Genomic DNA, 27,953 nt, shown 5'->3' with positions numbered 1-27,953 from the left:
TTTCATTGTCAAATTGATTATGTTGCCCTATTCTCGCAACAGGGAAATTCACGTTTGGTTGTTGAAAGTTGCGCAATTTTCCCGCTGCTAGGATGATTTCCTGAAATTCCTGATTTTATAGGATTGAAGCTGCCGTAACTTCTTTGTTGTTAAAAAGCTAGATTATTTATGTATGTATGTATTATTTTGTAAATTTACACCACTTTTTACATGTATTGTGTAGTAAAAAAATCAAAATTCTAATATTATACAAAAATTAGTTGCCTTTTATTAAACCATACTAAGATTCTTACTACTCATCCATGACGTTGAAGAAGAGACAATCTTTGCGCTATATGACGTGTATTAGAAAGAAAAAAACAGAAGTGAAGCGATCGGAATTGCGCGGGGTTATGGGGGAAAAGGGTTAACTTGCGGCGAGAGTGTGAAATTCAAGAGAAGAGAAGGAAGAAGGGGCGTAACTACAAACCAAAACATCCCGACGTGTCTTTCACAGCACTGCTTTCCTATTATTATTTCCTGACTTAGCTATTTAAGCCAAGAAATTCAAATAATTTATTTAATTTGTTAGTCCTTAACCTTAGATGGCGTCACAAAAATCCACCGTTATGGCCCAGGTTCGTTAGTTCTTTTACAAAATGAACATTTTTAAGACGGACGGACTGAACTCTGTTGGTTAAATGTATGAAAAAGCTACATTTATTTATTGTATATTCGAGAAAAATCTGTAAATATGAGACTGTCAGGTGCTCTTTATAAAAAAATTCGGCGCTACATGGTGGGCAAGTTTATCGACTCGGCCAAAGTGAGAGTGCGAGCGGGTAACGGCGCCGACGGCCTCGCCAAATTTGGCGGTGTCGGTGGCCGCGGCGGCGACATCGTCCTCGAGGCAACCGCCGGCGACACCCTCGACGCCTTCTACAGGAGGTGGAAGAAGAAGGGCTTGGCCAGCGCCAGAAACGGCGAGCCCAGCCAGGTCAAACGCATTTTCGGCCACAACGGCGAACCCAAGGTGCTGTCGGTGCCGGTCGGCGTCGCCGCTTATTCTCGCAATGACTTGGGAGGCGTAAGTATCCAATTTATTGGGTCGCAAATTCTTAAAATTGAATATTCTGGACGCCGCGAAAATTGATTTTGGAGCAAGTTTAGTGGTGTTCTTTCCTAGAGGCAATCATAACAAACCAAAAGTTTCATTCTAACCGAATACATACATACATAACCCTGCTTTCCAACTTTGTGCCACCTATAGAAATGTAAAAATTCATTAATTTCATTTTTTTCTCTGTGTTTATTAATTTATCTGGATTTTCAACTAAAAGCCTTCTTATAATTCGGAATTAGTAGAGCTGCTGTATCGGTTGAAATGTCGTATTTTTTATCCTTTTTGAATGAATAGTTTGAACATTAACTGAATAAACCTTTGCTTTCAGGGAGTGTTTTTGGCCGAGCTCAACGAAAACGGGGAGCGTGTGGTGGTAGCCCGCGGAGGCGCAGGAGGAGGCCCTGAGAACGACTTCAAGGGTCAACAAGGCGAAAGCTTGCATCTTCAGCTAGACCTGAAGTTGATCGCCGACGTCGGGCTCGTTGGCTTTCCCAATGCGGGCAAATCGACACTGCTCAAGGCCATTTCCAACGCCAGACCAAAGGTTGCCGACTATCCATTCACCACTGTGCGCCCTGAGGTTGGAATCATCGAGTACCCTGACCTAACTAAGGTATAAATCCATTTTTTGATATTATATTTATTTATTTATTTTTGAAAATCAGGGTTAGGCAAAATAGAAAACAGTTGGCTCCAGCTTTTTTTCGAGAATTGCTTCCTATCCATTTAATTTTGAAAATAATAAAAATACAATTTAATTTCGTTTTTCAGGTATCGATGGCCGACCTGCCAGGTCTTCTGGAGGGCGCGCACATAAATCGAGGCATGGGCCACAGTTTCCTGCGCCACATCGAACGCACCAAACTCCTACTGATGGTTACAGACGTGTCGGGCTTCCGGCTGAGCCCGCAGCACCCGATGCGCAGCTGCATAGAAACGATAGTCCTGCTGATCCGCGAGTTGGAGTTGTACGACCCGACCCTGCTCAGCAAACCGGTCATGCTGGTGATCAATAAACTGGACCAGCCAGGCTCCGCCGAAATTTTTGAAGAGGTCAAGGCGCAGGTTGCCAAATTGGAGGAGGTGTTCGAGGAAGTGCCTGAAGAAGTGCGACCGACCAACGTGCTCCAATTCCAACATGTGCTCGGGATGAGTGCCAAGGACGGTCCTGCTGCTGTCAAAGAACTGAAGGAACTTATTAAAGACGTGTTGCGCGAGGAGATCATGCTGCCTGACGAGGACGATTACGAACGAGGCACCGTTTAGTTTCAATAATGATTTTTGTAGCAATAAATCATCTAGAGTTCAGTCCGAAATTTATAGTGGTTTTGTGTGCTCTTCTCATGTGCCTTTGGAATTTGCGTAGGTTGAGTCGGTCGAGGACGACATCAAAAAGTGTTACCACAGGATTGAAACCATCGAAAGGAATCTTAAATCTAAGCACCTAGACATGGATCAGAGGTTGGAAACTTGTTTATTATGTGTTTTAATTGTTCGCTGTAAATAGCCGGAATTTATTTGGCCCGGAAAATGCTTCAAGAAAATTTTCGTTTAGTATAAAAATTAAGATATTTCATCAGTTTTCAGAATTATGTGGTTTTTGTTGGATTTTTTTCTGAACGTCAAAAATAGTCTCATTGAACAGTGTCTATAAACCATATTTCAGCTGTATTTTTTTCATCAATTTGGAACTTTTAGACCATTTTCTTTATACCTGCAAATCTTGTTAAAGTAAAAAAATAGAATTCACATCATGAAAGCCTGCGCGAATTAAATGCGTTCACCATAGATCAAAACATTAAATTCCCCGAGTTTCCTTGTTGGCTCTATAAAATATCTTTCCTTTTGTCAAAATACCATTTATAAAATAAAATTCAACAGGGAAGAGCTGGAGAGGGAACTGGACAACGTGAAAGCCCTTCTATCTCAGCAAGAACAGGATTTGAAAAAACTGCGGACTGAAAACAGCAAAACCTTTGTAATTGCCCTGGCCATCATGTTCTTGGGATTCCTGGCGTTTGGAGTGTACAAAATCTTGACAAACGGATAATGAAATGAAAGACTTCAGTTTTACTCTCTGCATAAAATATATTTGTGTGAAACAAAAAGTCAAATGCTCACGCTTTCAAATGTAACATTCCACCACATCTGTAGGGGTTCTCATCAGCGATCATTATTATAGTATTGGCGCGCCGTTCCGTTTCATTTTTGTCATTAAATATTTTTCAGCAGCGACAAAATACTCATGTCTTTTAATTGATTACATCATGTAAATCACGCTCAGTAATAATAGTTGTCAACAATGAACTGTCCGTTACTATACCAACAATGGCAAAAAAGTTGTCCAACAAGTGCGTATAGTAGTAGAAGCACAGTATTCTTCAGAATGTTATATATTCTAAAATTTATCGGAACATTCACTGATGGCTGTCTGTAGTAGTTATTCTGTTTCCTGACCTAGGCACGTGGAATGATAAAAATTAGGGTTCAGTAGGAATGGTTTTTGATCAGTAGACAGTTGATTATTTTTGCATTCCTTTCACATTGAGAGATCATATCTTTCAAGGCCTCAGCATTGTTCTCATTCTTCCGCCGGACGGACCTTTTCATTTTTAGCCAATAGCCTACTTGAAAACAGCATTTTAGAACAGACAGATTCGACAAAGTGGCCAGCTACGACCAACTAATCAACTTAATAAAAATGGTGGCACTAAAATGGTGACTGATATGAAAAATTACACTAATAGCAAGATGCGAAATCAATGCCGTGTGGGAAAGGTGGTTTGTACGACGTTCAGGATGACACGATTCACGGAAGGTCAGGCTGAGCCAGGCGCGTGCTGCGTAAGGAAAATGCACTTCTTCTCCAGCTGCTCAACGGAGGATGTCAAGTACGCGTTTTCCACATACAGTTCTTTCACCAGCATGTCCGCACTTGCCAACTTCTCCGACTGAAACCAGGGATTAATATATAATAATTAAGATTCAGTTGAAAAGGATTGTGAAAAATCAGCTTTCTTGTGTGGAAGAGGTACCAAAATTTTGGCTTTTTTTACCACTCCCAAACGCATACGGGATAAAAAATTATTGCTGTTTCTTGGTTGTTTTCCCTCACTTCTGACCAGCCACAAAGATTAACTAAGGCACAATTTTGCGTCTGATTTTTTCATTGAGTTTTTAAAAGATATTTAATTTAAATAATTCACATTTCTACACTAAAAGTACAATAATTTCTCACCTGTTCGTCGTAGGCTATGATTTGCTGCTGCAGCCGGAGTTGTCCCGCCTGGATGGCAGCCTGCAGGGAAACGATTTCTTCTTGGTGCTGCTGGATCAGCCGTTGCGTGTTCAACTGGTTGATAGAGAGGGCAGCTTCAAGTCGACGCCCCTTCACCTCCTGCTGCTGCAGCCGCTCGCTCAGGGTCTGCATCACGCTCAACTGTACCCGACACGACTGTTCTGGCGCTCGGTTCAGGTTTGAGAGGCCAGACTTAAATGTTGAGGTGGCTGATTGCTTTGAATATCCGTTCTGCCGCCTGTTCCACTCTGTAGGAGATATCAAGTCGTATGGGTTCCTTACATGATTTAACTCCTCCTGTGAACAAGAATAGAGGCAAATTACTAAAACTTTGCAAATGTGAAAGGTCAAGGATGTTTTATTCAAATCATCTAATGCAATTAATAATATTTAATTCTAGACATAAAGAAATTCATCATGCAAAACTTGAAACAGTTTAATCAGACAACGGTTATTTCCAGAAATAGAAATACTGGACAGTTTTTTTTTCATCAATTGTCCGCCATTTAGCCAAACCCAGAGTGTACTTACAGAGCTTAGGTTGGCTTGGATTTGCTTGTCACTTGAGCTAGAAATAATTGTGCCTGAGTTCAAAAAGAGAGCTGCTAACTTGGGCTTGACGTCTGTTTGGACGGCTGCATCTGCAAGGAGAGAAAAAACGTAGCACCAGTTTGAAATTTAAATTAACTCAGGCTCACCAATTTTCTCTATGTTCAGCATTATGTGATAGATTTCACTTTCAGATTCCAGAGCGTGCAGTCTTTTCCGAAGCTCCGCGCACTCTTCTTCCAGATCATTGACCTACGCAAATATTAGTTATTATAGTGATAAAACCATAATTAAATAAATTGGCAGGTTGAGAGATACAAAAATGATTGAAGTACCTGCTGTTCCATGAGGACCTTTTCGTCTATGGGCGAGAGGCGCGCCTTCATGTTCGCCTCCTCCTGCTCCTGACTCAGCAGCTCCTGGATTTTCTCTTCAAGCTCAGTGAACTTTTTGCTCTCCACCTCCTGCTCCTGCTCAAACAGTCTCCTCTCGTCATCCAGCTTGCCCTGCCAGTAGTCCTCGCACTTCTCATACTCCTCCTGCATCAGTTCCAGGCAGCTTTCCAGCTCTTTCACTCGGTCTTCCAGTTTCTTCACTTTTTCGTCCACGCCTATTTCTTCCACCTTTAAACGCAGTTATTATCGAATTTACTTCAAAATTCTTTTTGACAACCTTGAAAGAGTCTGACGGATGTTGCGTCGAAGCCTCCACCTTGCTGGTGAGATCGGAAATCTGCTCCTTTAGTACGGAGTTTTCTTTACTGCAGGCTTCTTTGTCAGAGAGGATTCGAACAATCTCCACTTTTACTTGGTCCAAATTCTCTTTCAGGTGGTTGCACTCTTGCTCCAGCTGCTCAACGTTCTTGCTTGAGCCTTCCATCGAGTCCATCAGGGATTCACTCTGAAAAATTATAATATAAAAAAATAAATAGTTGATATAATTCCACGGATGGAATTATTCCTGTAACAAAAATGTTGAGTCATTTCTTGTGACTAGTCTTAAGTGGGGAAAATCAACAGCTAAAAGGTGACCTGATTTATAAAATACAGCTAAATGTTTAAGTTTTTTAAATAGAAAAGTGGGATTGCTGTCATTCCAAAAGCAGATGAAAAATGACCAGATTTTCTGGAAATGAATAAAAAACGGAGTTTTATTGTCCCTGATTTTGTCATTTTTGCATAACCCTATTAAATTTTTGATTAGAAAAAATGGTACCTGGCTGGGATTTCGTGGACTTGGAGGCATAGAAGACTGCTTTGCTGGGTTCCTTGGTGAGTTAATTTCCATTTCACTCTCCTCTCTGGCATCATGCAGCTGCATTTCAAACTCTGCTTCCATGGTCTGAATGGATACAAATTTATAAACAATGTGGACAAGCAATGCACAGAAGGAGTTAAGCGAGGATGTGTGATCAAAGTAGTGTTAATGAATTTCTGAATTAGTCAATAATGGGAGGTGAAAGGAAATTTTTCACTATCAAGGAAACTCTAGGGAAAAAACGTTGTAATTTTTGGTGAAACCAATTAATTAAAGCTTTCATGATATGAGTTTTGAGGAAATTTTCGATTCAGCAGTTTTATTAATTTACTGAGATTTTGAAGAAAATGGACAACAAATTTCGAATCTATTAAAGGAAAGTTGTTTTTGATGAAATTTTGGTTCACATACAATGTTTGATAAGACAAATCGACCATCGTTCCTGAAAAAATTAAAAAGTTCCCACACGGGTTAGTTTCGGCTTTGTAAATTTATAATTTTTAATCATATAGGAAAACAATAAACATATATTCTGAGAGCTGATGTATTTTCCTATTTCTCACACGTTCAAAAATATTTTTCTAGCATCATTTTTTATTATTTCCGGTAAAGAGAGATGGTTAAAAATTTAACAATATCAGGTTAAAAATTCTAGTTTTTCTTAATAAAAAATGGAGCTACATGACCTTGTAGTCAGCTCAGAACTTTTTCTAAAATTATCTCAAACCGTTAACGAGCAATTGGCCAATTACCTGTAAAAAGTCTAAAATCTAGGGACATTCTAGGGGAGTAAAAAAATTACATATCACACAGAAAATTCCTCATGAAAAAATGAAAAATGACCTTAAAATTCGATGTTAAATTAGTTCCGGTGTTAAATCCTAAAAAGAATATAAACCTTCGTAACGATATGAAATCGAAAAAGTTCTAAACGTGAGACGTCAATGATTTTATCAAAACCGACATTTATAATCCTTAAGTTTCCTTGAAAGGGGAATTATTAAGTAATATAATATATTTTTATACAATGAAACTTACGATCGAGTCAACAAATATCTTACATATTCTTTGCCAAAGCGAAACTTAGCCATGATGGAAGTATTCCCAACCTTAAAATCACTCTCCCGTTTGACAAGAAGGCATGAGGAAAGCAACAAGCGCACGTTCTCACCTTCTGCAGCTGTGTCAGATCCTTGCAGCGCGTCTGCAGGCGCGAGATTTCCTGCAAGAGAGGGTGGTCGTCCACCTGCTCAGGATCTCCGAGGATCTCGTCCAAAATCTGCGCCCGCACCACTTGAAACACCTGCACCGAGCGAATGCGCGCACGAGCGAGAGAGACAAAGAACAAGCAGCGGCGTGAATGAGAGAGGAAGGAAAGGAGCATTGCGAATATGGGCCGGCGCGTGCTCTAGGTCGGGCGCGACCAATTAATTCGCGACGGGAGGAAACTAGCGTTTTTAGGGTTTTCGAATTCAGCTGTGGTTTTACCTGCTTGAGTGGGTGCCTGGGAGGAGAGGAGGAATGAGGTGCACCTGCTCGTCTCAAAGGCTCGTTTTCTGACCCTTGGGCCTGCCATGCCATGCAAAAATAATACATTCATGCAACTCAATTAAAATATAAACTCAAAATAACTTAAAATTTATAGGGAAAATTAAATTAAGCGAAAAATTATTTTTGAAAGAAGAGGGCACGTCAGAGTGGATTTATAATTCTTACAAGAGAAATTTTCAAACAAGAAATCCGGTGTTCATATTGCTCTAGCAACCTGCGATAATTTTTGCATCAATTCATAGGGAAATTTCTATTTGCCGATCAAATTAAAATGGACAATTTTAAATATCTTCCGCAGTTACCTCAACTGCCAGGACTAAAAATTAATGAGGGTCTTCAACAAACTGTCTGACAAGAATTAAAATTGTCTTACAAAGTTTGAACTTTGATTCAGCAAATTTTCCGTTTTTGCGACTTTTGAGTTTGCACATTCAAAATCTCCAAAGGGAAACAAATTAGGACCATTTGAGTTCGACTTCGGCCTTTAGGGTCCGACCCTGACAAGACTTTGAGGATCAAAACACGGCTTAAATCTACGAGTTAGGTGTCTTATCAATGGGTTTTGACACTGCGAAGAATATAATTTTAATTGTAAATTTCAAATTGAGGAGAAAATGTCATCATACATGTATTTAAATTGTGAAAATGTTTTGAGATTAAAACTAAAATCACTCTAATCTGTCAGAAAAAGGGGATTGGCAGTCTTTGAGGCCGAAAAAGGTAAAAAAATTCCGGAAAGCCTGAAAAAGTATTATCACCAGGGCAATACTAATTTTTCTAAAGCAATATCGGTCAGTTTTCTCTTGTAAGAAAATACACTCTTTTTTAGTGCATCTTCATAATTCGAATGATTTCTTTAATTAGTTTTGATTTTGAATTGCGAAATTATGATTTGAAGCGTGATTTTCTCCAAAAGTAAAAGTTTATTAATGGAATACTGCAAAAAGCATTCAGTACAATAACATAGAAGTGAGTCAGTCACAAGAGCCACACCATCAGAGGTTAGAAGCGTTAAAGCGAGAGTGCTAATATAAGTCGGGGAGTAGTGAATAAGCAAAATGTGTGCTGGGTAGTGCTCAAAGAAAGCCTCTGATGACTGAACGCGCGAAATCAATCAAAGTAGTCTCTTGTGGACGCAGCTTCTTTTATTGTACAGACACAACTCAAATTCACAAACCATTTGAATAAATAATTAAATATAGACAATGACTCGGTTTCAGTAAGCTAATCGCTAGTCTCGCTGCTGCTTACCTGCAAGCGGTCCTGGCACTCGGCCAGTTTCCTCTCCAGCTCGGCCACTCGCTCCCTCAGCTGCTTTGTTTCATCAGTGTCCTAATGAATCGATTTTAAAATTACCCGGTGACTAGGCGGCCCGATTGGCGACACTCACCTCCACCAACGCTTTCCTCCTCTGCTTGCCTTGCGGACGGATTTCATCTTCTGAGCTGTCGTCTGAGCAGATGTCAGCTGTCCTGCCCTTTCTCTTGCTGCTCCCACGCGGACTCACCACCTCCAAATCCTCAGTCTCCATCAAAGACCTAATTTGGTAGATTTCCATAAATATTTTGAGCGCATACTAACAAAGAGTTTGCACCTGAACAACAATGTGACTGTATCAGTCTTTGTTCATTATTATTATTTTTTTCATTACAATAGTTAACTTTTAGGAGTGACATTATTTATCACATTAAAAATTTTGCCAAAAATTATTTAAAGGGATTCCATCCTTGAAACTTGCTGGCCGGAATATTTGTTTATAATAAGGTTTTAACAAACCAAAATAAATTTTGGACGAGTGTTAAAATACATTCTAAAATAATTTCCTGCACAATTAATTTTTACAGGTCCAAATTTACATTGTTTTTAAATCCCACTCCTGTTTATAGTTGAAAATATAATAGTGTTATTTTCGATCTACTTAATGATATTTAATTTTTTCAAATACAATGTTATTAACTCCATATTAACTTTTAAAACTGTGTTTAGATGCAAAAATTTTAAGAATAAAATAATTTACAAGAAATGTCTTTAAAAATGAGACAATTTTGGTGAGAGTGGCTAATGTAATCCAATAAAATAAAATTCATTCCTGGGAAAATTAGCTTTAAGCAAATTGCATACATAATTCTAACTCATTTGAAACCAATTCAATGTAACACCTAAGTTTTAGAATTATATTAAAAAACGTGCAGCGTTATACTAACTGTTATCATTAATACCAAATTAAAAATACGTTCACACATATGAAATATTAATGGCTTACTTGTTAGAAATCGTGGTTTGTTCCAATTTAAGAGTGAGTTCATCGTTAGCATCTCTTAAAGCTGTGTTTTCGGTGGTCAAAAGTTCCACCTTGTCCATAAGAGGCTGCACCTGCTGCGATCGCACCTCTGCTTGTTCCCTCTCTAAGTCACTTAGCTGCAAGAAAACCTTTTGAACACGAGTTTCAAATATTTCCTAGACACGTACCCTAATTTGCAAATCTGGAATGGTATCAACTTTTTTCTGCAACTGCAGTTTCACTTCATCACTGGCAGCCAAAAACTCCTTCAGCTGATTGTTTTCCTTTTCTAGCAGCTCCGATTTCTGCGTTTCAAAATGACAATAACTGAAATTTTGAATTTTTGGTCAAGACTGACCTTGAGCCAAGTGGTAACTTCCGCCCTCAGCTTGGACTCCTCGCTCTGCATTTGGTCCATTCTCAGTTCGAGACCAGTGGTCAAAACAGCCATTTGTTCTCTGTCAGAGGACAACTCCGCCTGAAGTCCCTTTACCTCATCCTGGTGCTTCTGCTCCAGCGTCCGGATCTGCTTCTTGTATGAATCCTCGAGACGCATGTGCCTGTCGTCGACTTCCTGCGCCATCAATGCTGCCCTTTCGTTCGCCTCGGCCAGGTCCAGTTTCAGTTTGTTCCTCTCGCACACCGCCTGCTCCAGCGAATTCCTGACAAATTTCAGAGTTTATTTCTCTTTATTATTTTATTTCTGAATAGGATTTTTTAAATTAAAATTACCATGAATGCAGGTAAAATTCACTAGTTAATTTAAAAAAACTCATCATGAAACAAAAAAGAACGCTTTATAATAAGGATGATTATATATTATTCAAAAAATAAAAACCTGAAAGCTGATTAAATTCCTATTTAAAAAAAAATACAAATTAAATTAAATAAAGAATGTTTTTTATTATCATATCTATTTTATTTATTTTTTTTTAAAAAAAGGGCGCAACAACCTACTTGAGACATTTTGCTTCAGCTTGGTAAATGAAGACGGACGCTTGCAGGACGGAGAGGAGTGGATTTTCGGGTGTGGCCTGCCGCTGGTTGCTTGACTCTTCATGCTGCTCCTCGGTGAGGGCTTTGGCCTCCTCTTCCAGGGCGTATGCCAGTTCTTGCAAGCTGACTGGACGCCTGGCTGAAGCACCCAGGCCGAGGTCGTGTAAGAGCCGTGCTGCGCCCATCACACCACCCGACTCAAGCATTTCTAGCAGCTGATCCGAGCTAACCATGCTGAGGGAAACAAATGCATTCTATTTTATGAACTTCAACCAAAAATTATTGGTTTAGCCACTGGCCGTAAAAACGTGAATTATAATTTTTAAATCTTTGCTGACATTTCTATCGCGATTGGCTTGACTTGTTTTCGTTTTTTGCACACAAAGAGAGATTATTAATGGCAGGGTTGAGTCTGAAGTGGCAGCATGAGTGTCTTAAAATCCAAAGTAAGCGCTGGCGCTGCCTGTTAGCGGCTTCAATAACTAAGGGGGTTTCGCAACTGGTGAATTTCCTACGATATCGACTTGCTCCGAAAAATAAAGCCTATCTGTTCAAAATTACTACATAAAAATTGCACGTGATATTTCAAGGCGTAGATCTCCTTTAGAATGGTTGGAATACCTCACCAACGATGCAAATAACTTATAATATATGTATTTTTAGAGTGCATCACAAATAGCTCTCATTACTAGAATTGCACGCTTGGATAGTAAAATATTGATTAGACTTACCCATTATTGAAAGTCTCCAAGGAAATGTAAAGGGGCTCCTTGGAAGAGCTGTCTGCGTGGAATGATAAACTTCTGTGGTGCTCAGCCTGCGAAAATTTGATGAGCCATATGCACAAAGAATTTCTCCCCAACGTACCATAGTAAGATCATCTTCCTCCGTGGCTGCAGTGCCTAATCCAGACCTAAAAAGGTGCAAAAACTGCTCGAAACTGATTTTCCCTGTAGGTTCAACTCCGAGCCGCGTGAACAGCTGTTGGACCAGCTCGTTGGCGACTCCCTCCAGTCCGGTGGCCTTGCACACCAGGGTCAGCTCCTCTTGGCCCAGGTAGCCGTTGTGGGCAGCGCCCAACTTCTCCCAGGTGGCGCGAACACATTCCTCCTCCTCAGATAGCTCCCCTTCCCAACCTGGCTCAGATCGCAAAATTTTTTAATAGCATGGTTTTTGCTAATTCAACACACATACTTTTTGCTTCTTTTTCAGACTTTTGCGTCTTTTCTTGACTAGTTTTCCTCTTTTTTGCCAATTCACTAGCTGACATTATTTTGCTGGGGCTCTCCTGCAGACAGATTTTCATATTTTTGGTCTTAATTGAAGATGAGTGTTTTAATTTCTTTTATCAATTGTGATAATTTTTTATCTTTGTCACAGTGAAAATAAATGGTGATTGTTCCTTAAGTGCTGCACTTGTAACAGATCTTAAAACTACTAGATAACACAGAGTCATATGTGTTTCTGGTAAAAACACCTCTTAAAATGTAGATTGGAATCTTTCCTTGCATATTAATCACCTCTTGTCAATTTTGATACAGGACTAGCACAGGATTATATTTTTAGATTACAGCTAAGCCGAACGTGTCTTAAGAGACGACAGTGAATTAGATAAATCTGAAAATTTATTAATTAGATTGATTGATTGTATGGAAAATTACAATATTTTTGTTTGTTTAAAATTAAAATGAACTGTGAACTTGAGCATTAATTTTGATTATTGATATGATATATTTTTATCTGTAATGTTAACACTTGAGCTGATAGGCCCAATCATGAATAAATTGTTTTAACCAGTTTAAGTAAAATAAGATAAAACAGTCATTAAAAAACATAAAAATTAGTGACAGTAATTAAAGATTTCATCAAGAGTACTAAAATAAATAATTTTCCTCTTTGAATTTTTATTTGATTCATTTTCTATCTTCCATTCAGATCACATTACTAAAGAAAGATATAAAAAGTTTTAAGTTTTCAAATAATTAGTCTTCTAAACCATACTTTAAAATCATCTAACCTTTCTCCTCGTAGGGCTTGGAGGCTCAGATTCAGAGCCTGTCAAGTCATCATCTTCTGGTTTGGATCTACGGCCGTATTTCTTAGTCCCGTAGACAAACTTTGGTCTGACTTCCCGTTCTGCGAAAAATTATAAAAAAATCAAGACACCTTTTCCTCAGATAATAGTCATCTTAAAAACCAGGTGATCCGTCAAAGTCGTCTGAAGACGAAACCCCCGCCAGCAAAGCAAGGAGAGCATCCCTGAACTGCGCGAAGGTGATCTTCCTTGGCGAGTTGGACCTGGGGCTGCCGAGCAAGCGCTCAAGCAGGTGCGGAGTCTGCTCCTCGAGCTGCAGCTTCTCGCACAGGGAAGTTAGACCTCGGGGGTCGAGCACCCCCTGGGAACCGTCGCAGCAGCTCTCGAAGACGGCCAGTAACTGCTGCTCGTAGGGGTCGAGCGTTGCGCCAGATGCCATTGCATGATCTTCTTGGCCTGGTGTCGTCGTGACCTGAAGAGCAGGGAAGGCGGTAAGAAGAGGAATTGTGGGTCGACGCGTTGGCCTGTGAAACACGGACCGACACGCTTGGAAACGCGACTAATTTGAGTGCTAGTGCTAAAGAAGACACGCCCTGCTGTCTTTTTTGGAGACCGCAAACCCACCGCAGTGCAGAGAGCACCTTCGATTTCAACCAAAAGGGAAACGCCCGCCGAATATAATTCGTGAAGAACTGTGAAGAACCGACCTTTATGATGTTGACATCGACAGGGTTTTGTTGCACTGGAATCGACAATCGACACGCGTGTCAACGGAAAAATTCTGGTTGTCACGTACCAATTTCAGGTCAGGTCATTTGTTGTGTTTTTGTCTTATGAGTGATTGGATGGATTGACACTTTTGCTGCCAACGTGACAAAATCGTTCTTGACATTTCAGCGAAACATTGGATGGTTGAAAAGAATTTCATATTTCATTTTCGATTGATTAACCATTCAAGTGCATTTACACTCTTGAAAACGCTTGAATTTTGCGAAATTCAATCATTCAATGGGCTATTGAACTTTGCTGTGTTGGTATCGCGGTTCGCCACTTGCCGCTCAGGTGGCGCCAAAGTCAAGCGGAGAAGAGAAACAGAAACATGAGTGCCGAAACAGATGATTCCGAGAAAAAGGTAAATTAAAATGCGGAATTTTGCTGTATTTGTCGTATTTTCTAGTGTTTGATGAATTTAGAATAGTTTGGCTGCTAACCATTAGGTCTGGAGCTCTCATAGCATCAAATCCTATGTAAATTCCAGCGAGTTGTGTCTAAGATCAACCATTTTTACTAATTTGACACTTAAATTATGTTTGAAATTGTCATATGGAATGGATGATGTTTTTTATTCGCTGCTATTTATTGCTTAGACAACGAATAGACAAAAATGCGTCTCATTTCATTATGTTTTGTAAACTGTCAACTTTTCTGCATCTACGTATGTAATTTATGTATTATGTAACACACGAAACTTTTACTTTTTACATTAATTTATTATCTGCATATTTGTGCTAATTTAAAATAGAAATTGCAAAAACAATTTGACCCTTTTGGAGTGTCATAATGTACATAATTAAAAAAACGAACACAAAAAATCGTTTTTTTTCTTATTCTTGCTCTTCTATATTTTTCAGGGCCTGTATCTTTTCGGACGGGATGTGTCCCAAATTCCCTGTTTCCGAAGTTCCTTCCTGAGCGGAATAGGCACCGGGTTCGCCGGCGGCTTGGCTTACTTCATGTTCACGAGCAAGCCTGGCAACGCGACACACGTTGGCTTTGCCTGCTTTTTCTGCTCCACCTTTGTTTACTGGTACGGAAAATTGATGAGCCGCGAAAATCGGTCTAATTTTGTTTTTCTCGGATCTCCTCTTCTTCTCAGGGGCATTTGCCGGTACAATTACGCGGTGACCAAATTTACGACGGCGCGGATACAAGAAGCGACGGTAATGCCGAGGCGAAAGATCATCGTAGAGGAGAAACCGGTCGACGCGTGAAACGGTAAAGAGAAAGACTATTTGTGTATATAGTTTGAAAGTGAAATATAGCCAACTTGGCTTCTCCGCGGAGCATTATGTGCTTTTTTCACTTATGTAAAGAACGGAAAATTGAATATATGCGCTTGAAAATAAAATACTGCGCCGATGAAAGAAAATAAAAACTATTAAATTATACAGAAAGCTTTTTGCTGACAAGTGAAACTGTCCCCAATCTAACGTTAGAGACTCTTTACCTTGGGTGGGGATTTTTAGACGAATTTTTATCATATTTTTTTAAGGAAAGTTGGTATTTTACCCCTTTTTATAGGCTGATTTTTTCGCCAAAAAATAGGTATTGCCTCTGTGGTTATTTTTTATTGTCAAAGAATATTTTTGTCAAAATCAGGTGGTTATCTTCGTGGATGTTGTAAAAATTTTTTAGGGAATCTTACAAGTCATAAGATTCCTTTCTCTGCCCTGCACAACCTTAATACTGACTTTATAGCTCTACAAGAAAATTTAAATTTTAAAGCCATTACTTATTAATTAAAAAAATTAAAACATTGATGTTGTTAATAAAAATCATCTCATCAGAAAAAAGGTTTTTTAACTATCTTTAATATTTTTAAGATAATATTGGCTTTTGCGGTTTAAAATATTGAAATTGAACAATATGTGCCCATTTGAAGCCAAAATTAAAATCAGATGTACTGAAAAAAAAGTATATCTATGAATCCCAACCCCTTCTTATGTAACGCAATTTCCAAAGCAGGAATTGTGAGAACCTGCTTTGTTTATTGATACAAAAAGGTCCTCTGCGGTTTGAAAGTGAGCACCTTATTATAAATGCTTCTAATCTGCCACCAAGGTGCGGCCTGATTGCCCGCGCGCGCGGTGAAAGACTGTAAAGGTGACGCGCACATTCCATCGTTGTATTGTCGATTGTCGCGGAACCTTATTGGAAGAGCGAACGTCAAAATACGGTTTCTGCCCTTTTGCGGATTAGGACGGACGTGTCATCTGAGAGGCTGATATGAATGGAATCGCTGACAACATCAGCGGATTAATTAAAACGACCTTCTCCGTCAAACAAGTCATTACGTGCTAGCAAATTAGTGAGCCACAAGTAGTGACACTCCTCTTTTTTTCTTTTGTAGGTCAGCCGTAACAATTTCAAAACTGTTATTCTTAGATAAAATCAAATTTTTTAGGCGGATTCCCTCAACAAAATCATATTTTACGTTGCGAAAATAAATTGTAACATAAATCTAATAAAATGTGTCCACCGCAAAAGGCTTTTTACGCTCTTAAAAAAATTTCGGAAGAAATTCGAAACTCACTTGTGCGGCTTGGGCATGTTGGTGGGTTGAAAGGCTGGCAGGGTTGACATTGCAGCTTTTGAGGTTCTGCAGACGCAGCAGCAGCAGCGAGCGGTGCATGGCCGAGTGCCTGTGGGCGAGCAGGGCCGTCCGACCCCCCTCCTCCCCACGCCGACACCGGCTTGAGGCTTGAGACCGTGGGAGGGGGCCCTCTCGACGGCGAGACACTCGCTTGGAGGCTGCGGGAGAAAAGGATGGGCGACTCGCGAGACAGCAACTGCAGCAGGGCGCTCGTCTTCTTCGTCAACGGCAGAAAGGTGAAATAAAAATAATAATTATTAGTATTTTATTGTGCTGAGAGTGAGAGCACTCGTCTGGCGGTGAGATTAAAGGCAACTCGAAATTGAATAGAATATAAATTGAGATTTTTATCTGCACACCGCCAACTCGCGTTATCTGCCTGCCCGGCCGGCTCTTGTTGTGTTGTTAATTACGCCGATATTGCGGCCGCAACTTGACTGACTTCTCTTTCGCAGCATTTTCTTGCTTCCTCCCGATCGATTCGCTTTGCTGACCGATCGCTTTGTTTGCTTCTTCTTGTTTGCGCACGTCAATAGTGTTTATAGACACTTGTTGCTTTAGAAACTCCTCTGACGTATTTGGTGTAAAAATCTCTGTTATTTAATAAATTACTTCTAAGAGTTCCGAAATTGTTTTTACGCAACCAAAATTATCACGTCTCTGTCATAGTTGTTTTTTTCTCTCACTCTAGGCACAAGAGGGATAAAACGGTGTTGTTATATCCGACGGTGCACGATTTCTCTTGCAGGAGGAATAAATTTTTTTTTAATCTGTGAAGTCACGAGTGGTCGGGTGGATGTGCCCAGAAAATATCACATTTCAGGGAGCAAAAAATGTCAGTTTCAATTAATGATGAGTACATAATAAATTAAAGAGGATTGCTGGTGCAAAACCCCAGAAAATCCTTGTTGCCGATGCATAAAGTAATCTAAAGCTTGAGCTAAAGCCAATATTGATGTAGGAATATAGGGGTGTAAATTTTTGAGAAAGTGGCTGCAATAAGTTAGCATTCTTTCCAATTGGTTAGCATTGTCTCCCTAAATGCAATTTTTTATTTTCCTAACCAAGGTTTACCAAAAAGGGTTTCATGCGCAGATGGATAAAAAGGAAATCTGCCAAGAAAATACGGTCAATAATTGCCTTAAATTTTGGAGAAATTTGGCAAAACTTTAATCGTAGAATGATATTTTTTATTATTTTACACATGCTGCGATAAAAATTTTTAAACTAAAAATTAGATCAGAAAATCGGGTCTCATGTTGAGATCGGTATATTTCATTTAGTTTTTTTTTTTACTTTCAAGGCAAGTGTATTTAGTTTTAGCTTTAAGCTGCAAAGTTCATATCATTATTTGTTTGTACTTGTGGTACACTGTTGCTGCTTGATAAATAATTCTGTGCTCCACGAGTTGCATTCCATTGGAGATCTGAAGCCAACAGTTAAAACCTGTTCCCCTGAACCGACAAAGTGCATTAATTTAAAATCATTCTCTTCCAACGAATATAAGAAATCATAGACAAACAAAGTCAACGTAAAGGAAAGGAGTCTATGCAACTGGTAGACGGTAGGCCTAAATAAAAAACTTAAGTCTTGCGCAACGCACATGTTGGCGGAAGACGATTAACGAAAGCATTAATGCCGCTTTTAATTATCCGCGCTTCAGCTTTTCGCCTTGTGTCTTGTTACTACGCTGCGCGGCAGCTACAAGTGTATAAATATATAAAGGCGATCAGATTCTGTTCCCCCGGGTTGCTGACACGAGAATGTTTTTTACATTACTTATCACGTGCTTGTATGCAAATATTGCACTTCTGATTCTTCCTCTCGCATTCTTTTTGTTTCTATCACTCCTGGCAAACATACGCAAAGATTATTTATTTGTTACGCAATCATTGCTTGTTTGTTTTGAACAGGTCGTCGATGAAAATGTTGACCCTGAATGGACGCTGCTTTACTACCTGCGCAACAAACGTATCCTTTACATTCACTGGGACTTTTGTTTAAAAATGAAGCAAAATTATATTTGTTCATATCTCATTTTAAAACGTAACTTGTCACAAAAGCACGGAAGCGCCATAAATCTGTACCCACTCTATAGTGATAACTATAGAAAGATAAGACACACGCGTTTACTCTATTTTTGCTCCGTGACCTCGCTCTAATCGAATTCGAATTAAATAAATAGCATTAATTAGATTTTTTAATTGTTACGTAACTGACCGAATATGTGATCTTCAGTCACATGATTTTTCGTTCAAATAAACTGGTTCTGCAAATTTAGCAATCCAAACAGCCAGTCACGCGGAGATAAAGGTGCTCCAAGCATGAGAACTGGTTTCCGTAATGTAAAAACGGTTGGCCTCTTCCGCACGTGACTTTTTAATTCCTTTTGACAACTAAATAAAATAAAAATGGTTCGAATACCTGCTTTTAATTAGTTTATTAATAGAACAAGAAATAAAAAAGGTTTCCTTAACGCTAAGTGAAGTTGGTTTGTCTGGAACCAAACTCGGATGCGCTGAAGGAGGATGCGGCGCCTGCACTGTTATGGTCTCCAAGTTCAACCGCGATAGCAAGAAAATAGTGTATCCTTTCTCAACATTCATTTTGCTCTCGTGAATTTCTAGCAAAAACCATGACTAGGGTCGTGAGCTTTGTTTTTAAATAAAAAAGGTCGTATATTTTCAAATATTTTAATTATATTTGATTGAAAAAAAATCTGTTTTAAGCCAAAAAATAAAACTTGATTTTCGTGATATTCTCCTTGCTGAATTATTTCATCAAGAATTTGAATCACTAAATGTTTGCAGAAAAATATATTCACTGGAAACAGTAAAAGTGGACAAAAGTAATTTAATGGTTTGGCAAAATGCAATTATCAATTTTTTCTCGAGAACAAAAAATATGGGGGGGATCAGGAAAATGAAAAAAATTCCTTCGCCTCCAAGAGATAATATTCTTTGACACTGAATTTACCAGTCACTTGGCTGTAAACGCGTGCTTGGCGCCGGTATGTTCGATGCACGGCTTGGCGGTGACCACGGTCGAGGGCATCGGCTCGACGCGCTCGCGACTGAGCGCGGTGCAGGAGCGGCTGGCCAAGAGCCATGGCTCGCAGTGTGGCTTCTGCACCCCTGGCATCGTCATGTCCATGTACGCCCTGCTGAGGAACCAGCCCAAGCCGTCGCTGGAGGAGCTGGAAATAGCGTTTCAGGGCAATCTGTGTCGCTGCACTGGCTACAGGCCCATCATCGAGGGTTTCAAGAGCTTCTTGGAGGACTACGAGGTGCAGGGCAGGGCGGTGGCCAACGGGAAGGCTGGCGGGTGCGCCATGGGCGACAAGTGCTGCAAGAAGCAAGGTGCTTGCACCAAGAATATCACCCAAAATCTGGTCCAGCCGCACCAGTTTGCACCGTATGACCCGTCGCAGGTTAGTTTAGTTTTATTATTTGCTATTTATATTAAGAAAAGCAATATTCACCTTTGAAAATGCTGGTGTTCGTTAACAAAAAATTGGTTGAAAACTATCTCTGAAAAAAATAAAACTACTACAAGCCGTGACTTTTCTGCACTGGACTTCCCGCAGAGCCCTTTTTCTGTTGGATTTAAAAAACGATTTAAAAAAAATGTATACGTATGAAAATTACATATCATTTGATGAGTCTCGCTGAGCAGATTCAAAATTTCAAAGTTTAATTAAACCTTGATTACTTTTCAAGAAATAATAATTTAAACCTTAACTACATTGATCTCTTTTATCTTTAATTTGGTTTAGGAGCCGACTTTCCCGCCCGAGCTGCAAGTCGCGGATGAGTACGACGCTCAGTTCCTCACCTTTTCCAGCGAAAGAGCCACATGGTACAGGCCAACCAAGTTGTCTGACCTTCTGCAGTTGAAGGAGAAGCACCCTTCCGCCAAGATCGTGGTGGGAAACACTGAAATCGGCGTTGAAGTCAAGTTCAAGAACTTCCACTATCCGGTGCTCATCCAGCCCAATCACGTCAAGGAGCTAACCTCAGTTCAGGTCATCAAAGGCCAGGGAGTCAAATTTGGGGCTGCTGTGACTCTTTCTGAACTGGAAGCAACCTTGAAGGAGCAGCAGAAAAAGCAACCTGAGGCTACAACCCAGGTTTTCAAAGCCATCACTGATATGCTCAACTGGTTTGCAGGTCAGAAATAGTGCTCAATTTTATTTCCCTTTCTTATATAACAAAATATCAGGCAAGCAGATCAGAAACGTGGCAGCTGTCGGTGGAAACATCATGACCGGCAGCCCAATTTCCGACTTGAACCCGATTTTCATGGCAGCTGGTTGCGTGCTGGAGGTCAGCAGCGCTTCTAAGGGAAGCCGAAAGGTCACTATGGACACCACTTTCTTCACTGGCTACAGACGCAACGTCATTTCTCCTGAAGAAGTGCTCGTGTCTATCACTATCCCTTTCACAAAGGAAAATCAGCATTTCTTGGCCTACAAACAGGCCAAACGCAGAGACGATGACATCGCCATCGTCAACGCGGCCTTCAATCTCACCCTGAATCCTCAAAAGGTTGGTAAATAAAAAGACGCTGATTTCGGGGTTTGCAGTTTTGTTCGTCAAGTTCCCCTACAGCAGGATTTTGGAAAAATTAAAAAAAAATTCAATTGTCCGACCCTGGCTGATTTTCGTAAAATAATTTTTGTTTAGGAGGTTGCCAATCTATGCATGGCTTTCGGAGGAATGGCGCCGACCACCATCCTTGCCACCAAATCCGCCGAGGCTCTGAGGGGCAAGGAGTGGAATGAGCAGACCTTGGAGGCCGCACTCGACCTTCTCGTCCAGGAAATTCCTCTCAGCCCCGGAGCACCTGGTGGCATGATCCTGTTCCGCAGGTCATTGACCTTGAGTTTCTTCTTCAAGTTCTACCTCTCGGTGCAGCAATCCCTAAATGGCGTGGTGCCTGAGGAGGCGAAAAGTGCGACCAGACAGTTCCACTCGCTGCCCACCAAGAGTGCGCAGTATCACGAAGTGGTGCCTGAAGGACAGGCACTGCACGACCTGGTCGGAAGGAACGTCCCCCACCTCTCAGGGTCCAAACAGGCAACAGGTGAGATACTCGAAAATAAATTCTCTTTGCATTGATTTTCCAAAAATAAAAAATAAATTGTTCAGATTTCTTGAATTTAAATGACAACTAGAACATTAATTTTGAGATGTTAAAGGGAAAAAATAGAATGTTTCCAAGATTGTACAGACAATATATTTGTGCTAAACAAAATAAATATTTTTTACCGTCAACGGGCTCTTTTCGTGCTCTCCAAAGTTTAATTTCTTAAAAAATTAAATGAAAAAGAGAAAAACAAAATTGATTCCAATTTTTTTAATTCCTTAAAGAATGTTCTGATGGTCTTTCCTGACTTCAGGGGTGACCCCAAGCATGTTCTGAGGGTAAAAATCAATTTATCGTATAATTTTTATCTTCTCACTACTTCAACAAAAACAGTGCACGTTTTTCATTCCTTTGCCCCTCCATATCTCGCAAATTAAAAATTGCACCATCTAGAAATTTTCTAGACATGTCGCACACTTATTTCAATATTCTTTTTTAAAGCAATCCTCTTTTCATCTTGAGACTTTATTTTCCTGTTTAAAATGTTAAAAATCAAAATAATCTTACATAAAATAAATAAATAAATTTTAATTGAACATTTTGGAAATTATGTCAAATTTCAATTTAGGTGAGGCTGTTTACTGCGACGACATCCCAAAAATAGCCAACGAATTGTACCTGTCTCTGGTCTTGAGCACCAAAGCTCACGCCAACATCATAAGCGTGGACGCGTCGGCCGCTCTGGCCACGAAGGGCGTGCACGCGTTTTTCAGCGCCAAGGACCTCAGCCCTGACGCCAATCAGCACGGCACAATCATCAAAGACGAGGAGATATTCGTTTCAAAAACTGTATGGCACAACTTGTTTTCTTCTGCAATCGCAGCTAATGATTCAATGAAAAGGTCACGAGCCAAGGTCAAGTGATAGGCGCAGTTGTTGCAGATGACCAAATGACCGCGCAGCGTGCAGCCAAGCTGGTCAAAATCGAGTATGAGGAATTGACGCCTATCATCGTCACTATTGACGTAGGTCACTGCATCTATTTACGTGAAAAAATATCATATAAGCTATATAGCCGATTTGTTAAAATATTGAAAGTACACACGCACATCCTTATTCTCTTTAATTAATCTCATGCTTTCTCAAATCAAACTAGAATCCAGACACTACATTTTAATTTGTGGAAATTTTACGATTTTTAAATTCAAAATTTGTTTTTTTGATGGTCATTAACAAATTATGAAACTCGTTAGGGTATTTAACGTGCGAAATGCTTCAAAATCAAATTTTGAAGCCACTTGTTCTCTCAATCGTGATAACGTTTGGAGGATAAGACTTTATTTTACTAGAAGAATTGATCATTATGTCGCTTTTGACGTTCCGAGAAATTCCCTTTTATAGACTTTGGCAGCAACATCACCAATAAAAAATAATATTTTTTGGTCCAAATTTTCTGACAATCATCAGCTGATTAACATATTTTACTTAAGTCCCTTTTAGTATTTTAGAAGAAAAATAAAAATAAACACCCAAGGAATGTTTTAATGAACATGATAAATATTGAAAGCAGATAGGATTATTTTATCAGCGTTCAGAATATGTGGAATTTTAACTCAGTTTTTAAGCAACAGAATCCGAAACAAACCTTTAAAGGTAAATCAAAGTTTTTATCAGAATTGAAAAAATAATCTGTTTGAAAGATTAAATTGCAAAAAATTTCCTAAACTAAACAAAAAAGTTATTTTTCAATATAAGGTCATTTTTGACCACTTAACTTGACCCGCATTTAATATAATCCAAGCAGTTTCCTTGCCAATATTATTATTTTCATTCTTTATTGAGCACTGTATAGTTTTTTCACTGGCACTACTTGATTTTCAGCCTCTTTTCGTCTTGAATGGTTGATTTATGAAATTTTACACAAATTTATATAATTTCAGGACGCCATCAAGGAAAACTCGTTCTTTGAACAGTTCAAGCCGCGTTTGACCAAAAACAACTTCGAGCAGGGATTAAAGAGTTCAGAGCACACATTGAGTGGTGAAGTGCACATTGGCGGCCAGGAGCACTTTTACCTCGAGACGCACTGCTCCTTGGCTGTACCAAAAGAGGACAATGAAATCGAAATATTCAGCTCCACGCAAAACCCGTCCGAAATCCAGGTACGCAATCTAATTTATTTCAAAGACAAACTTTTTGAACAAGAAAAAAAATCCGCGGTGCAATTAAAAAAAACGTCTTCCTGAAAAAATCATACTAAAAATGGTTTTCCTTTCTCTGCTATTATATTTTACCTTTTAAGAATGTTTTGCAACAATAATTATTTTTGCGTACAAACATTTTTAATTAAATTGTGGCAATGTACTTGACCACTTTGTTCCAGATTTTCTCATTCTTGTTATTTTTTTTTTTTTTGCTAAATTTTTCTATTTCTCTTAAAAAGTGTCAATGATAACAGAAAATTTTACAACTCCTATCTTAAATCAAATCATAAATTGTACAGAGCCTGATTGCACACATGCTGAAAGTCCCGATCAACCGCGTGACCTGTCGGGTCAAGCGCATCGGTGGTGGATTTGGTGGAAAAGAATCGCGCGCCGCTCTGCTCGCACTTCCAGTCGCGCTGGCCGCACACCGGCTGCGGCGGCCCGTCCGCTGCATGCTGGACAGAGACGAGGACATGGTGGCCACCGGCGGCAGGAATCCTTTCAGGGGTCGATACCAAGTTGGCTTTGACGCGCAAGGAAAAATCCACGCCTGCAAGATGGTCATGTACAACAACGCTGGCTGTTCGGTTGACCTGTCTTGTTCGGTAAGCTAAAGTATAAAAAGTATAAGTATTAAAAAAATGCATAAGGTTGAGAAACATCAGTTAGTTTCAATTAGTACATTTCATTGCCAATTTTTTCCTCCGACCCGTGACAGATTGAGAATAACTAACTATAACTAGTTGAAATGTTGCAGCTTATATCTCCATTGGAAAATATGAAAAGCATAATAACCTTTACTTTTGTTCTAAATGTCTGAATATATTTTTTGCCAGGTAATGGACAGAGCCATCTTCCACATGGAGAACGCCTACAACATTCCCAATATTGACACTGAAGGGTTTTTGTGCAAAACGAATTTGCCTTCGAACACGGCTTACAGAGGCTTTGGTGGACCTCAGTCTATGTTCCTAGCCGAAAACTACATCGAGGATATTGCTGTGTACTTGAATAAGGATCCAGCGGAGGTAATTTGAATCTATTCGACCAGATAACTGAACCTAAAATTGCGTCTGCCCTAGATTCGAAGAATCAATTTATATCAAGAAGGAGACATTACCCATTACAACCAAGAGCTGATCAACTGCACCCTGCAGAAGTGTTGGGAAGAGTGCGTCGAGAAGTCTGATTACAATGAACGCAAGAAACAAGTGGAGAAATTCAATAAGTATTTCGTTTTTATTGAAAATTTGGATGACAGGACTTAATATTTTCCTTATATTTTCAGCGAGAATCGTTGGAAGAAGCGAGGATTGTGTATTTTGCCCACGAAATTCGGCATTGCATTTTCTGCGTATTTCTTAAACCAGTCTGGCGCGCTTGTGCATATTTATGTTGATGGATCTGTGCTCATCAGCCACGGTGGCACCGAAATGGGTCAGGGACTGCACACAAAAATGGTTCAGGTGTGTATCAATTTGAACAAATTTTTGTTACTATAACTGCAATAATTATACAATAAAGACATTATTAAAAAAAACATTGTAAATGCTAGTAGAAAACTGCAAAAAAAAATTGAAAACCGAAAATTAATCTCACCCTGCTCTGAGCCGCAAGGTGCTTGCACAATCACACTTAAATTATCACAATGCACTCGCCATAATTAGTCCTTGCAAAGGGTGGGAAATTATGCGACAGTGCTGTCCTTCAACATCGGTGGCAGATCGTTCCATGGCTTAACCACTCTGAAGGAAAACGCACGTCGGCCGAAAACACTTCTCGCTTGTGTTGGTTGGCCGCATCGCCTCGATTCATTCTGTGATATTAGCTTTTAACTGACTAATTCCTAGAGTAATACAATTAAAGGTGGCAAGCAGAGCCCTTGGAGTGCCAGAGACGGACATTTACATCAGCGAAACATCCACCGACAAAGTACCAAACACTCCACCCACCGCGGCCAGCGCTGGATCCGATTTAAATGGAATGGCTGTCATTGTAAAAAATCAGTTGGAGTTTTAAATAAATTGATAACCTTATTTAAATTTTAGGAGGCCTGCGAAATCTTGCTTAAGAGACTTGAACCGTACAAGAAGGCCAATCCAAAAGGCGCCTGGAAGGACTGGGTCAATGCCGCCTTTTTCGACAGAGTTTCCCTCTCTGCTACAGGATACCACGCGTGAGCAAATAAAGTGATTTTTCTGCGAATTAGGAGATTGCAAATTATTGTTTTTGCAGGACGCCAGACATTGGCTTTGATGTTAAAACGAAACAAGGAAAGGCGTTCAACTATTTCACGTATGGAGTTGCTTGTTCAGAGGTTGAAATAGATTGCCTCACAGGAGACCACCAGGTAAACATCATTACTAATCATTATCATGGTGAATTTAAAAGCTTGAAATTTTCCTCAAAGATTTTTTCAGGAAATAAAAAATAGTTTCCCCTTGCAGTCCAAATTTTAAAATCAAAATGTGTATTCCCAGGTTATTCGCACCGACATTGTGATGGATCTTGGTGAGAGCATCAACCCTGCGATCGACATTGGCCAGATTGAAGGAGCGTTTGTGCAGGGCTACGGTTTGTTTACGATGGAAGAGCTCGTCTACAGTCCCACTGGCACGCTTTACTCGCGCGGACCGGGAATGTACAAAATCCCCGGCTTCTCAGACATTCCCGCCGAATTTAACGTGTCTCTCCTGCGAGGGGCGCCAAATCCAAGAGCAGTCTACAGCTCAAAGGTTTGTACAGAACCGGTTTTGTATAAAATTAAATTGAGTGCGCTTGAAGCTTGAATATTTTTTTAAGAGGAAATATATTGCGTGTGATATTTTTTATTTATTATTCCTACAAAAATTAATCCTTTCCTTTGGTCCCATTGTATTTTTAATTGGTTTAATTGATGACAAAAGACAATACAGGCGCAAAAAATTCCGAAAATAAATAATAAAAGTTAGAATGTGGGAGAAAAAAAATTATCACTTTTTGTGATGAATTGTAAGCAATTTTAATAATATTGACGAGTTCCAAAGCGTTTCCGACGTTTTATATGGTTTTGGAAGAAGTGTGGAACTAGTTTAATAATGGGATAATTTGTGCTCATTTGTTGTTTGCAAGTAAATTAGACGTTTAGAAAAAATGTTCAACTGTCTTAAAATCCCAATTTCATTAAATTTTTAATATTATTGAATTATTTTCTAGGCGGTTGGAGAGCCTCCCTTCTTTTTGGCAGCATCAGTTTTCTTCGCAATCAAAAACGCGATCGCTTCAGCAAGGGCAGATGTCGGCCTGAAGGGTGCCTTCCGTCTAGACTCCCCAGCCACCGCAGCCCGCATCAGGGTAGCGTGCGAAGACAGATTCACGACCAAGGTAATTGCAAACAGCTGGAAAAGGAGCTTGTTAAAAATGTGACTTTCAGTTCCCTGAGCCTGAACCTGGAACCTTCACACCGTGGAACGTCATGCCTTGAGCTTGAGCACAAATTTTATTCCATTTTATTTTTGTTTTACTCAAAATGTATTCTTCACTTTACGGGAATTGTGGAAAATAAAATTTATTTTTAAACGCGAACACAATGGTTTACTATCTCAAACCAACAGCAATAATTAATATTTACTCTTTTAACATTGAAAATGAGTTGCGTGACGCAAAACGATTAAAATTTATCAGCAGGAAAACAAAAATTTCATTATGTCAATGGTTATGTTGCTCCATATTTCAATTTAGAACTCATGACTCGTAGTTCCAGTTGGTGGTTGATTTGCTTCGGTGTTTTGAAAATTCAGGAACATTTGGAAAAATTAAGGTTTATAATAACGACTCAAATTTTTTAGAAATGGTCTGATTTTCAAAACCCACACATCTCTCTGGAATCAGCTTGCCAAGACAAGTCTAATGGTGTGTATTTTGTCGTTCTTATCTTTTTCTGGTTTTCAGCAGGTTCTTGGGAAATCGCGTGCAGCACTAAAACGGCGCGTGGGAAAGTTTTGACTTAAGCAGAAAATTGTACCTAAAATCCAAGCTAAATTTTGGCTATACTCGATAATCATCCTAACAGCTAAAAATTTTGGGAAAATCAAAAATTCTCACCATATTATGAAAAAGTTTTTGTCCGCTGAATTTCGACGGCTAAATCGTATCCCTTATGAAAATGGACAATTTTCGTTTAAATTTTTAGAACGAAATGTTTGCTACTCAGCAAATTAATTTTTTACCTTTGGCC

The 27,953-nt window shown here is 39.5% G+C and overlaps 5 protein-coding genes across 10 annotated transcripts; 4 read left to right on the top strand and 1 right to left on the bottom strand.

Moving 5' to 3' along the window:
• Positions 1–444: 444 nt before the first annotated feature.
• On the top strand, positions 445–3,344 carry LOC135933929 (uncharacterized). Its single transcript, XM_065475351.1, has 3 exons — positions 445–617; positions 2,469–2,563; positions 2,984–3,344. Exons 1-3 carry the CDS (start codon positions 585–587, stop codon positions 3,150–3,152), a joined length of 297 nt encoding a protein of 98 aa, XP_065331423.1. The 5' UTR covers positions 445–584; the 3' UTR covers positions 3,153–3,344.
• On the top strand, positions 719–2,418 carry LOC135933927 (GTP-binding protein 10 homolog). Its single transcript, XM_065475349.1, has 3 exons — positions 719–1,066; positions 1,431–1,715; positions 1,874–2,418. The coding sequence occupies exons 1-3, from the start codon at positions 734–736 to the stop codon at positions 2,366–2,368; spliced, it is 1,113 nt and encodes a 370-aa protein (XP_065331421.1). The 5' UTR covers positions 719–733; the 3' UTR covers positions 2,369–2,418.
• On the bottom strand, positions 3,171–16,488 carry LOC135933924 (ninein homolog). Of its 6 annotated transcripts, none has more exons than XM_065475340.1 (21): positions 16,383–16,488; positions 13,232–13,541; positions 13,052–13,170; positions 12,229–12,322; positions 11,902–12,170; positions 11,766–11,851; positions 10,996–11,268; positions 10,397–10,700; positions 10,227–10,343; positions 10,021–10,175; positions 9,148–9,295; positions 9,009–9,089; positions 7,695–7,775; positions 7,378–7,509; positions 6,165–6,290; positions 5,622–5,849; positions 5,285–5,572; positions 5,099–5,201; positions 4,932–5,041; positions 4,341–4,697; positions 3,171–4,053 (listed from the first exon to the last, which is right to left on the bottom strand). In XM_065475340.1, exons 1-21 carry the CDS (start codon positions 16,479–16,481, stop codon positions 3,922–3,924), a joined length of 3,612 nt encoding a protein of 1,203 aa, XP_065331412.1. In that variant the 5' UTR covers positions 16,482–16,488; the 3' UTR covers positions 3,171–3,921. The 6 variants fall into 6 exon arrangements, with proteins under 6 accessions (XP_065331412.1, XP_065331416.1, XP_065331414.1 ...); XM_065475344.1 differs by lacking the exon at positions 16,383–16,488 and adding an exon at positions 13,866–13,983; XM_065475342.1 differs by lacking the exon at positions 16,383–16,488 and adding an exon at positions 13,777–13,920.
• l(3)87Df (lethal (3) 87Df) lies at positions 14,041–15,243 on the top strand. The gene is made up of 3 exons (XM_065475350.1): positions 14,041–14,201; positions 14,701–14,876; positions 14,946–15,243. The coding sequence occupies exons 1-3, from the start codon at positions 14,169–14,171 to the stop codon at positions 15,058–15,060; spliced, it is 324 nt and encodes a 107-aa protein (XP_065331422.1). The 5' UTR covers positions 14,041–14,168; the 3' UTR covers positions 15,061–15,243.
• A 56-nt stretch (positions 16,489–16,544) lies between the features above and the next one.
• Positions 16,545–27,306, top strand: ry (xanthine dehydrogenase rosy). Its single transcript, XM_065475347.1, has 20 exons — positions 16,545–16,678; positions 18,356–18,413; positions 18,931–19,027; positions 19,422–19,872; positions 20,218–20,611; positions 20,664–20,989; positions 21,128–21,527; positions 22,159–22,379; positions 22,433–22,555; positions 23,471–23,692; positions 24,034–24,342; positions 24,574–24,765; positions 24,820–24,965; positions 25,026–25,203; positions 25,604–25,732; positions 25,786–25,913; positions 25,973–26,087; positions 26,218–26,472; positions 26,933–27,100; positions 27,150–27,306. Exons 1-20 carry the CDS (start codon positions 16,616–16,618, stop codon positions 27,198–27,200), a joined length of 4,026 nt encoding a protein of 1,341 aa, XP_065331419.1. The 5' UTR covers positions 16,545–16,615; the 3' UTR covers positions 27,201–27,306.
• Positions 27,307–27,953: the final 647 nt, after the last annotated feature.

The sequence above is a fragment of the Cloeon dipterum genome, chromosome 1 (genome assembly GCF_949628265.1).
Source record: "Cloeon dipterum chromosome 1, ieCloDipt1.1, whole genome shotgun sequence".
In the NCBI taxonomy this organism is placed as follows: Eukaryota; Metazoa; Arthropoda; class Insecta; order Ephemeroptera; family Baetidae; genus Cloeon; species Cloeon dipterum.
Note: the sequence above shows the minus strand (reverse complement) of the source record. Positions and strands in the feature narration are given on the sequence as shown.